This window comes from Phragmites australis, chromosome 18 (assembly GCF_958298935.1).
Source record: "Phragmites australis chromosome 18, lpPhrAust1.1, whole genome shotgun sequence".
In the NCBI taxonomy this organism is placed as follows: Eukaryota; Viridiplantae; Streptophyta; class Magnoliopsida; order Poales; family Poaceae; genus Phragmites; species Phragmites australis.
The window spans coordinates 24,446,713-24,459,555 of NC_084938.1; the positions used below are offsets into that span (position 1 = coordinate 24,446,713).

The 12,843-nt window shown below is 47.2% G+C and overlaps 1 protein-coding gene across 1 annotated transcript; it reads left to right on the top strand.

The window, feature by feature from the left end:
- LOC133898623 (uncharacterized) lies at window positions 1-4,769 on the top strand. The gene is made up of 2 exons (XM_062339310.1): window positions 1-621; window positions 3,531-4,769. Exons 1-2 carry the CDS (start codon window positions 22-24, stop codon window positions 4,515-4,517), a joined length of 1,587 nt encoding a protein of 528 aa, XP_062195294.1. The 5' UTR covers window positions 1-21; the 3' UTR covers window positions 4,518-4,769.
- Window positions 4,770-12,843: the final 8,074 nt, after the last annotated feature.

Genomic DNA, 12,843 nt, shown 5'->3' on the forward strand with positions numbered 1-12,843 from the left:
CTGAGCAAGATCGCACGCACCATGGCCCGCGCTCTCGCCCTCGCCGTTGTCCTCCTCATCGCCTCCCCCGCCGTGGCGTTCGCCGCTGAGGCGCAAGCCCCGTCTGCCTCTCAGAAGCCGTCGGCCTCAGGTTCCCCGGCGGCGCCGTCGAAGGCGCCCACCACGGCCCCCGAGAAGTCCGAGAAAGCCCCCACGGCGGCGCCCGAGAAGGGTGCGGCGACGCCCAAGGCGGCCCCCGCCAAGGCCCCGGCCTCCAAGTCAGAGACAACGCCTTCCCAGGCGCCCGGCTCGGGCTCCAGTGCCCAGGCACCGAGCGGGAGCGCCACGCCGGCCAAGACCCCGGCCAGCGCACCCAAGGGCTCTTCGTCCAGCCCTTCAGCGTCCCCGTCAGAAGAAGCCGCCTCGCCCGACAGCGGCGACGTCGCGGAAGAGCCTTCGGCCAGCGCATCCGCCGAGGAGCCATCGACGGCCGAGGCCGCCGGCCCATCAGCCGACAGCCCTCCCGAGCCGACCACCACCTCGGACTCGCCAGCGTCGTCACCGGGCCCAGCCGCTGACGAGAGCGGCAGCGCGGGCATGGGCACCAGCGTCGCTGCAGCAGTGGTGGCCGCCGCCGCCGCCGTTCTTTCTTTCTAGACGACCGCGGTGGCTTTGATGGTACATGTACTTCTTATATCACAAAGGGGGGATTTTGCTGGGAATACGCATGATCTTGAGGAGTCGGTGATTGATGAGGCCGTTTCTGAACTTCTCCTCGAGATATTTAGGATTTATTTCTTTGGGATATGGATAATTTGTCCGTAATTCTGCTGATTTGTTCGTTTGTAATTTGAACATCTTTTTACACATAGTTATGTTTCTTTATGTTAATCTTCCAATTTCCTGGACGGGGTGAACTCTACACCAGGATCGCAATGTTTTTTTTTTTTTTTTTGACACTGGACTTGAAGGGAAAGTTCAGAAAGGCTTGATGCAGATATTGCACATGCAAGTATGCAAAACTTTGTATTGAAGTTTTCGAATTTCTCATCTTACTTCTTACCCCTAACCATAGGCAAATATGAAATTTATGAGAGCTCTTCGGTCCAACTGACGTGAAATGGTCACAAAAGACTCGGCGACTGTGGTGGCGGCAAGAAGAAACAACGCCGTTGGCCCCGCGTTGCTTTGCATGGTGCAGCAGCAGCAGAAAGGAGCAAGGCAGGGCGACGCCGCTACGGCTTCGCTGCAACGGGTGGCGGGCCTGTGTGGTTTGCCTGCCGGGCCGATGAAAAACCATTTTCTAATGTAATAAAAATTCAAATAATCTGGATAATCAAATTTCTACAGTATAAAACACAAATTGGTTCTTACGTCACCTCTTCTACTACTCTCCTCCTATCTAATAAAAATATTTAGAATTTAAATAATTTACTCATTTTTACTATCCACTCTCGTCCTATAATAATTGATTTTACTAATAAAAATAAAAAAATAGGAGATAAATTAACGGATAATATTTTTTTCTTTTTTCGCATCTCATTTGAAATCAAACTACGATATCACTCCTGACGTATTCGTTTGGCAATATTTTCATGACGTATTCACATATCTATACTTTAAATTTATAGGTTGTATTATCACATCAAATATTTATATTTTCGTTGTAACGTATATACACTTATCTATAAATTAAAAAAAAGTGAGAGAAAAAACAAAAGTATGCTCCGGTGAGATCAAAGGAACACGGTGGTCAAAGTCTCAAAGACTTTAGCAGAAAACCATATCTGTAAACATAAAATGAAAAATTGCTCTCTTGATATTATACTTTTCCAATGGGGCCATTTCAGAGGTTGGTCTCGTCTATGGGCCATGGGGCCGCGTGGAGTCTGGAGAGCATCTTCACCCTGCAGGCTTGTCATCTGCCTCCTGACCGGTGGACCCGTGCGAACATTTGTCCGGTCGAGATCTGTCCCGAGGTCCACGGGTCAGCATCGTCATCATTGGGCGAACCCAACGAGGCATCGTGCGACACGACGCGACGCGACGCGCTGCGCCGTCGGTGGCAACCCCAGTCGCCGCCTGGCTCGTCAAGCCGTCTACCGGTGGGGCGCTTGCACGCACGCACGCACGCACGCGCCCTTCGGCTCAAATATTCCGCGGCGAGGGCATCTGCCGGAGAGACCGCGAGCACCGCGAGGTGGACTTGCAGCGCACGGGTAACCTGAACGGAGGCGCGATCTGTGCTGCCCGTGTGGTGCAGGGGCCGTGGGCAGCAACAAAATGCAGACGGCGCGCCCCAAGATTTGTGGCAGCAGATTGCCATCCCCACGCCGGCAATTAACAAGGCGAATGGGGTACAGGCATGTCCGCGTTAGCGACCCGTTCCATGATTCGACTCACCTGAATGCGTTCGGCGAGTTGCAGTGCAGGGACCCCGGTCCTGGTTCCTTGTCCACAGTCCGTCCGTGCCTGTACCGGCTATTGATTTCGGTTTAGAAATTTTCACACATGCATGAACGCACATGGCTTATCACTATCGTCATTTGCATTCGAGATTCGTATTGAATAAGTGAAAAATTATAGAATATGTAGGAAGAATTAAGAAAAGGATGGGTATGGGACAGAAGAAATGATCGGCTAAAATAAACCGTGTGTGCGCAAAGCCTATACAGTTTTGTATTTCCTGTTGATTTATCAGCCTTGTTATTTGTGTCGCTTTTTCGTGCACATTCAATTGCGTTGATTGAGCAAATCCAGACTCGAGGTGGACAAACATTCATTTTCATGCGCTGTTTAGCTCGCCAGAATATGATGTGATATATGAAGAAAATAATTACAAATTTTCATTGGATGCGCAGAGCTTAAATACTTTTTTCTTAGATTCTTATATTCCAAATGACCAAACGGACCTAATAAATGAGGCGGTTTTACAGGTTTGTGCACCATGGTGAAACTTAAATTTTATACAACTAAATTCAGTTTGCAAATTTTCCCATATTCCTTTGTCATTATCTATGTCACACGGAAAATTTGCACAAAATGCTGCTTTTAGTTTAGTCGCATATAACATCATGGGTCCACTACGCACCAGGCGTGTGATCACCGACCACATCATATTGAGGTGCACATCCTTGAGTCATGTAACTTAGGGTGTGTTTGGTTCGAGAGGACGAGCGTAGATGGAAAATAGTCATCTACTTATTTAAGGTATTTAGTTGAAAGATGAATGTATATGGCTATCTAATTTTGAGAAATGTTATTCACAAATGGTTCGGTAATAATAATAATAATAATATGCAAACCCAAAAAAAAGTGCTGCAACAAAATCAACAAAAATAACATTTATGCGCCAACGATCTACTACAGTTGAAAACAAACCGGTCGCTATCTGCCACGGTGCCACCCTAGACACCATGAAATCCAAAGTGCCAAAAATGAATGTATGGACACAAAAAGAGGACAACAAATTGTCCCCAAGCATTGAGAAAATGGACAACAACACCCGGATTAAAAAACAAAGAATGAGCAGCCAGCAAATCACACATTAGTTAACCTCACAGAATCTAACACAACTGAAATGGCAATCCTTGCTATTACCACCGAACCATTACAAACTACAAAGCCAGCTCACCTCACACTCGCACTCGCACTCAACAGCATCACTGATTCACTCGCCTCACTGCTCAGTCCTCACTCCCACGCGCCGACACACACTATCCCCACACGCTACAATGCGCCGCTTCCACCTCGCCGCCGCCGCGCTCCTCGTCCTCCTCCCATTTGCAGCGGCCGCCACCGGAGGCAAGGCGTCGCCGGTCCCTGCCAAGGCGAAGGCGCCCGCGGCCCCGCCCACCCCGCCGAACATCACGGCGTTGATGGCGAAGGGCGGATGCAAGGCGTTCGCGGCCCTGGTCGCGGCCTCGCCGGACGCGCTCTCCACCTTCCAGTCGGCCGCGGAGGGGGGCGTCACGGCGTTCTGCCCCACCGACGACGCCATGAAGTCCTTCATGCCCAGTTACAAGAACCTCACCGCCGACGGCAAGGTGTCGCTGCTGTTGTTCCAAGCCGTGCCCGCGTACTACACGCTGGGGAGCCTCAAATCCAGCAACGGCCCCATGAACACCCTCGCCACCGACGGCGCGGCCAGGAACTACAACTTCACGGTGCAGAACAAGGGCGACCAGGTGACCATCAAGACGGAGGCTTCCGACGACGCCGCGCGGGTCAAGTCCACGGTGTACCAGAAGGACCCCGTCGCCATCTACGCGGTGGACACGGTGCTCGAGCCGGTGGAGCTGTTCGACCCCGTGGAGGCCCCCGCGCCGGCGCCCGCCCCGGTGGCCGATGCGCCCAAGGCATCCAAGAGGGCGCGCCACCAGCGGCACGTGGCGGACGCCCCCGGGCCGGCCGGCGACGACGCGACACCCGCCGACCAGAGGAAAAACTCCAAGAAGAATGCAGCAGCCGGCGCGCCGTGCCTGCGGTGGCTCTCCGCCGTTGGTGCCGCCGTGGCCGTGGCCTCCGCCTTGGCCTAGGGGCTTTCTTTTTCGAGGTGGATCTGCAAGAAAAGGTGGTGGTGATGTGTGTGTCGGTGGGTGCTGTACGTCCGTGCGTGAGCATTTGCCGTGAGATTTCGCTCTTCTAGGATGGAAATGGCATGATTTTTCTCCTCCTTTTTTGTTCTTGCTTACTCCATTGCTGTTGTTTGTATGAAAGATTGATGTGGTATTGTGGTGTACGTCAAATATTTTTTATATTAATCAAGAAGCTAAAATTCTAAATGCTGATGTACATTTTGCAGTTACTGGTTGAAATAATCCGGGAATGATTGAGTAGTCGATGATATCATTTCTTTGATCAAGTTTTGTTATAAGTCGATGCCCACCTAAACTTGTTGACAATTTAATGTGTTTGTGGAGCTGAGCTTCGAGCAACCCGGATAGTTCTGTTTAGTTTGTTGTATCTGAGTCTGTATATATAAGAAATTTATATCTGTTTGTATTCTCGTATAGAAGTTTGTTTGGTTGTCTATATGTTGGATGTAGCCTATATGAGTTATTCTGGTACGTACAAATTGAGTTTCACTTGTATCTAGACTGGGCGGATGCAGGCTGGTTCATTCCATCCGCTCATACATGCAACCAAACACTTCACATGTTCGATGCATCCACTATTGCATGTGCTCATAAAGCCAACCAAATGTTTTTCTTAAGAGCTATGAGTCTGTTTGATTGCCTGCATGGGGGTTTGTAGAACTGAATCGTATATCCTGCATGGTAGAAACCCTGCTGGGGGTTTGTATTTTTGGAAAGAATAGCGTTTGGTTGCCTATTGCTGGGATACAAGTTCAATTGAGTCTGTGTTTGGTAAGCCAAATCTGAGACTGTATAGTGGCGCTGAAAATATTGTGAAGGTGTTTGGTTGCGCGCAATAGGCAAGTGTGGTGACCCTACACCTGAAGAGTGGTGTGGTTACCCCCTGTGGTTAAGTTTTGTAGGAATAAATTTGGAGCTCGTACTGCTCCTCTAGGACCTCTATCGTCGCCTATTTCAGGCTCCTCTCACACCATCACCTTCCCGTTCATCACCGTTGTTGGAGCTTGCCCACACAGATCCGTTGCCACCGCTTGCTTGCTCGAAACCTCAATCTGCCACCATCCCTCGCTCGCCCCGTCAGAGGTCGCTAGCACATGCCCACCGCCAACGACCGCCCCCACACGCCGCCTCCCCTCACTGGCCCGCCTGGTCCGGGCATCTCAGCTGTCGTAACAGCCTGAGTTCATCCCCAACCGCATTAAGAACCCCAACTACGTCCGCATCTTCGGCACCATGCTCTCGACGGTGAGTAGCCACCGGGCACCATTATGACCAGCACCGAGAACCTTGTTGTCGCGCGCAAGCTTGCCTGCCTAGGGGTCAACATCATCGAGGCCGGGTTCCTGGCCTCCTTCCCCGATGACCTCAACATTGCTCTCTCGACCCGCGCCTTGGGGAATTCCCCCTAGTATACCTGCAACACAACTGGAATCGCTCCTAGAGGGTGGATCGAGCTCGGGACTTACCACAATCCGTGGATCCAACGACATGCTCAGAGGTGATCGATCTGCAGGGTAGATCTGCTCAGTGTGACGGAGGTGGCGTAGGGGAGGGGGTCGATCATGGAAGGAGATAGGTTGCGGTGGGGAGGGGTAACATGAGCCTGAGTGCGTCGTTCTGACCGCCCCCTGCGTCCGAAAGGCCTGGATGTGGAGCGAAGGCTAAATCAAGCGCAGGTGGGATGTAGGCTCCCAATGTATTTTTGCACCTGCGGATGCAGACTAGGATACATGATGCAACCAACCAAATACGCGTCAACTGAGCCAAGATGATTGGGAAATAGGCAGCCAAAACAGACCCTATACGGCTTTCCGAGTTTCCCAATCTGCTTTCACTCAATTAAGCAATACGATGCAACCTCTCTCTTGTAACTAAACACACCCCATATGGCGCAGTAGCTGCAGTTCAACAGCGGCAATAGGTAGTCAACACCCATGAGATTTTTTAATAATACTATTTTATTAGAAAATTGCAAAAATAATAGACAATTTCGCAAAATTGCAAGAATAGCATACTGTCAAACCATGCCAGGTGGTGACTAGGAGCATGTCTCCATACCATACGGCGATAGATACTAATCGCCTATTGGCCTGGTGACACGTTGATCCTGTCGCTAGACCTTTGTGGCGAGAGGACTTGTCGCCAACTCATATGGCGATAGGACCCTAGCTTTTGGCAATAGGATTGAAGGTTCCTATCGTCAAATGGATTGGGGATAGGTCATTTTTCATTTTAATTTTTCTGTTTGTAATAATATTATTTTATAGAAAAATTATTAAAAAAACTAATTTTTCGAACAATAGTAACCCGGTACGGAAGTTACATACGTCGATAAACATTACATGAGATATGAGGTTTATCGTTGCTGCGCGAATGAACCCTTACTGTAAATAGATGACGACAACAATTGTTGACATATACGATATGCCTAAAAACTAACATAATAGTGTGCCACTGCTAAACCTAAAATGCCTTAGGGAATAAAAATAGACAGAGTTATAGTAGATGCTCTCTATTGAGTGCACCTAGGATATTTGCCATTTCGCACAACATTTTGTAGTAACGCTAGATCTTACTAGGTAAGCCTCCCATCCACCTTGGTGTGGAGAAGAAAGTGAGGCCACGCTGTGGCACTTGAGATGATGACCCCCCCCCCCCCCCCGCATGTAGGAGGTGATCGGCGTAGTAACTAGTGGTGGGGACCTCCTCCTAGATGGCCCAGGCACGTCGTCACGTTCTCCCATACACGAAACACGACGTAACATATCCTGACAGCATTGTGCAAGCTGACGTAGACCACTGCTCAGCTTTCCTCGGTCCACTCTCAATGGATGTGCATCAAGCCTGTCTACGAAGGCAACAAGGTTGGCCTGCACCTCCTCACAGATGTCCATCTGAGGCGCATTTAAAATTCAAAGTTATAGAACGCGTTTTGCAATTTACAAATATATGCTCCGAATACTGACCAGTTCGTTGTATGCAGCAGGAGGCTGCATGGCAAACGTGTCACTGACACTCGCCTCTTTGGGACCAACCTTTTGCTCCGGGATGCACCTCCAACGTGTCGGCCCACGAAACCATCGGATGTACACTGGGTACGTCGAGGGGTCGTAATCCCTAGGATGAGGGTACATGTCAGTGGCAGCCTCAAGCCAACCCTCCACCCACTCCCCCAGCTTCGTGACGAATGTGCCATAGTGGGTAAACCCAAACCCTTTCCTCGATAGCCTGAAAACAGTAATATTGTACAATCATAGTTAAGTACATAAAGACTAATCAAAGTATAGTACAAAAGATATCTAAATTAAGTAAATAAAGACTAATCAAAGTATAGTACAAAAGATATCTTACTTATGATTGATTATGGCAGACGCTCCACCCTGAGCAGAGGAAACTCTTGCGCCCTCCCAAACTGCCAGAAAACCCAGCCCGGGCTATAGGGCTCGACGTGGATATCAAACACGAGGTTCCTCAGAAGACCATGTCACTACTGCATAGTGAGGTTAGCCACATGGATGCACGTGAGGCAACGTCAGCGACCACGTATGGTGTCCACCGCACACGAACGTCTATCAACTGATCAATGCACGCAATGAAGAATGGGTAGACACCGCGGGCAGTACCAGAAATCCACCTCGGTTGCACACAAATAATGCGTCATCATAAATTCATAAATAGTACCAAAACATATATGCAACTAAACCACTATTTGAAATACTTACATCGTGTCTGCACCAATGCGAGCCCATCGTCAATCTGTCATCTGGGTCAGGCATGCCATACTCCGCAATTTGGTAGAACTCTGCTCCGTAAGGCACAAACGACGAAAGGTGGGGTCGACTGATGTCGAACTGCTCAAACGACTACAACATTAGTAGGAGTTGGCACCCGGTCATGATACTCCCTTTCGTGGTCCATACACAAATGTCACAGAGGCTGTGGTAAGTCACTGCTAGGACGACAGAACCCCGGCTATATTATGGGACCGCCTCCAAAGGATTGTTCGTGATCTTCCTCGCGTAGTGGATCATGTGCTTATCGACCGAGTCACCGTGGGAGCTGGTGAACAGCACCCAACCGAACAACCACAACAAGTAGGCCTTTAGGTGCCTACGTACTCTCCAGTCCTCTGCGCCTGGGCCCAAGCATGTGGTGTGGAACTGCTCGAGCCAAGCCTTAGTGGGACCATGCTTCCCAGTAAAGGCCAGCTACTCTGGGTCCCCCTGCAAGACACCATCGAACCGCTCGAGCATCACCACCTTCCATCCAGCCTCCACCGCGACTAGGCCTACTGCTGGCCCGGATAAGGGCAACCCAAGAAGCATGGAGACATCCTACAGTGTTGGTGCCATCTCACCAACTACAAGGTGAAACGTGTGAGTCTTAGGCCTCCACCGGTTGACCCACGCGGTGATCAGTGACGTGTCGATTGGGAACCATGGAGAACCACCTGGCAACACCAGTCTCGCGAACGCTAGCAAACCAGTTGCGATCAATCTACAGTTCAAACAATTTAAAAAGTAGTAAAACCTCAATCTTTGTTTGTACGGAACATATGTAACTTTTAATTACCTGGGTACGCAGCGTCGGTCTACGGGCCAGTAGCGCTCTGGTTTCCTAAGGCTAAGAGTGGAGTGCAAGACACTATCTCTCAAATGTGATCAATGTTTACCATCCATCACCGGATCAATCAGCATAAGCTCAGCCATACCTGCAGTACCAGTTTAACATCATAATAACATGAGATATGTCCAAATACAATAATACAGGTTTGAATGAATTCATAGTCCAACACAAGGTATAAAAGTCAGTTTATTCGGTAGTCCGAATAATACCTGCTCCAAATATTACAACAAGGTCTAAATATTACAACACATACTAAGGTTGTTCGAATATTATATAATACAACAATGTGGCAATACTACAAGAGTTGAACACATAGTCTGATGAATATTACAAACTTAGGGAACCATTCAATTAATAATACAACATGGAAACATGCAAGCCATGCTTCAAATACGAGTCTTGTTTGAAGGGTTTTCTTCTTGTTCGGCTTGCGTACCAGTACACGTCTAGCATGCTCGCCTGACGCCAGAGTGTCCATCGGATACTAATCGCACTGCCCCTCGAATGCGGACATCCGCATACTAGGCACTCCTTACGGCCTCGATCTCCCTCAGCTAAGTCCATATCATTCCTGATATATCGAGTCTTGCATCACCCCTCTGTGTCAACCTTGTTGTTTGGATCAAGAATCCAAGACAGACCTTGTTCAGGCAGATTCGTGAAGTCCTTTACCGTTCGTCACCCAAGTAACTCGCCGGACCAAGTAATTTATGCGGTTTCCTTGCGATAGTATAGGGACGCGAAATACTCCGACTCTATTATACCCTTTGTGCAACAAGCTAGCTCATGAGAGTAAGGAAATGCATCAGTGATGGCATGTTACATGTTCACTCGCACTTGCTGTCTGCTAGTCACAACTTGCATTCCATTGTAATTTCATCTATTCTGATACTGAGTCCACCCTTCTCACGTAACATCACCTCGAATATGTGCTGACGATTACCAACAACATGAACTCTGTGGGATTGTCTCTTCTTGCTCTTCCCTTCCATGTAAGATATTATCTTCTCTGTGTACACCCTTTGCCAGTTGCCTATATGGAGCGCAACTTTGCTGTAACACTCTCAGAGATACCGTTGCATTCTACGAGTGACCCCTCCACAATTGCCACCAATGGCAGTGGCCTATTCCCCTTCATTACCCAATTATAAATCTCGGCGAGGCTAGTTGTCATAATTTCATAACGTGAGCTATCGGTGTCCGCAATGAGTATCCATTTCGCTAATGGTTCATGTCTAATCCAGTTGGAGAAACACTTAACCCTCCTTCCACCCTTCCTTCTCCTGATCACACTCTGTGGCTCAATTGATAAAGGCTCTAGGCTCTTGGGCACTTCCTCCCTTATTAAAATTGTCTTCTTCAAAACTTCATCTATGTGCCTACCAGTTAGTTTATCTAGCTCTTTCCGTAGAGCATCAAACTCCCTCCTTCGATTCTATTTGCATAGCTTCTTAAAAAGATCCATCAACCTCTTACTCCTAAATTATTTGTAGAAATTTGCTCCAAGATACCGTATGAACCAATGACTATGCAAATCTGGCCATCGAAATACCTCACATGTACCACTCTACAATGTGTTGATAGCATTCAACAAGCATGTATCGGAATGCCTCGATCATATAACTGAATGACCAGAACGCGTTGAAGAACTCGATCTCCATCCTGATTGACAAAATCATGAGTAGCAATGTAGGTGCCCGGGTTCCTACCCTAAATAATCTCTAGCAATGACGGTAGGTTGTGATAGGAGTCCTTATATGTACCAAACCTCTTCCCTAACACCTTCTGTTTCGCTCTATATGTCATGTCATACGAAATCTCATACCCAAATCTTGTGTTGATAGCATGCATAACTCCAAACGAGGACATACTAGCCTTCTTCATAATCTCTGGATACATCATATTTGCAACATAATCAGCAGTCATGACAGAGGTCAGCTCAAGTTCAATTATACAGCTCAACAATAGATGCTAACCATACAATGTCACACCTCGGTAAGAATCCATGAACTCGCCATGTGCAACCTTCAGCAAAACATTTCGCGTCGTATGTTCGAGGATTAGAAATTACCACCTTGAACTCCCTCTTCTCTGAAAAACGCTATCTCTTCACTGCATACTGTAGATAGATTTTATCATGAAACATCTGGCCTTTGGTCACCACGATCGAAGCATATGCCCATGACGACTCGTGTCCATCGTTCGTCGTCAACTTCTCCAATGTAAAATTCGACAATTCCTCCGGAATTCCTGCACCTCAGTCCACAAAGTTGAAAAATTCATTGTCATCTGCCTCTATCTGGTCCACAAGTGCCTCCTCATGCTCCCCCTAATCAGTACGCATCGTGGTCTGATTATCTTCCTATTCGTTATCTTCTTCTCTTACCATTTGCACCTCAACCGCTGCAATAGTTCGCGGGGAACCTCCGAAACCACACTCTACTACACCTTCTCATTGACAATATTTTCACCAACAATATGTGACTGGTTTGTTTCATAATCTAAAGTTGTCGCTTCTGCAAGCTTGACATGGACAAAACTCCGTTGCAATCCTAACGTTACAAATTGCCTCCATTGAGGTGTACTTTTACATTCCCATAAAATCCACTTTCACCCAGTCTCAAATAACTTAGGCAATATAACTTTGAACGACAAACGCTGCTCTAACATGTTAATTCCCAACACATCATGCAACATCCCTATCACTTGACTACGCTACATTTCACCCGGGTTATTCAGAGTAACAGTCAAACCCCAAAAATTACTTAAATCCACCCTGCCGTCGCATTGCTGAACATAACATTCACCATAATATATACTAAAAACCACTCCTCCGGACATCTTGATGCAAAATCATATTATTATTGTTAATTCCTTAACATTCTAAACCTTATTGCTACTAATATTATTAAAATTATTCATAGTTCAACCTTTAATTACTGCTAATATTTTATTACTCCAAAATCACGCTACACTTCTACCAACATCACGTGACATTTCAAGAATTATTGTTAATATTTCTTAAAAAATTATTCCTAAATCATGCAACACTTTACCTACATCATGCTTCAATTCAAATATTTATTGGTACTATATTTGCTAAAATTTATCACACTCATTCAAAACTAACACACCTATGTCTAAAATATTTCATAAATCATGCTACATATTTAACTACAACTATACTAATTTCTAAAATTTATAAAGTACTCTCAATTTTATAAATTGTTCGAAACTAATTTCTAAAATTTCTAATATACTCTAAATTTTTAAACTATTTCTAACTAGTTTCTAAAATTTCTACAAATATAAATAACTAAAAAATACCTCTCATTCCTTCTTCTTCCTTCCTCCTCCTACTTCTCTCCTCCTTCTTCGGCTCCTTTTTACTTCCCCGATCGACGGTGGTGCAGCGCCGACGCATAGCTGCGTGGGCCACCGGTGAGGTCTCCGTGGGGCCACGTGCGGTGCCTGGGTGCAACGTTGCGGCACTGGGCGAGGACGGTACGATGCAACATGTGGTCACATCGGTTACACGCCCAAGACCTTAAAAGCATCTTGTCACCATACCATATGGCGATAGATTTGTCGCCATATGGTATGGGGACAAAAAAAATCTATCGCAACTAATGTCGTATTT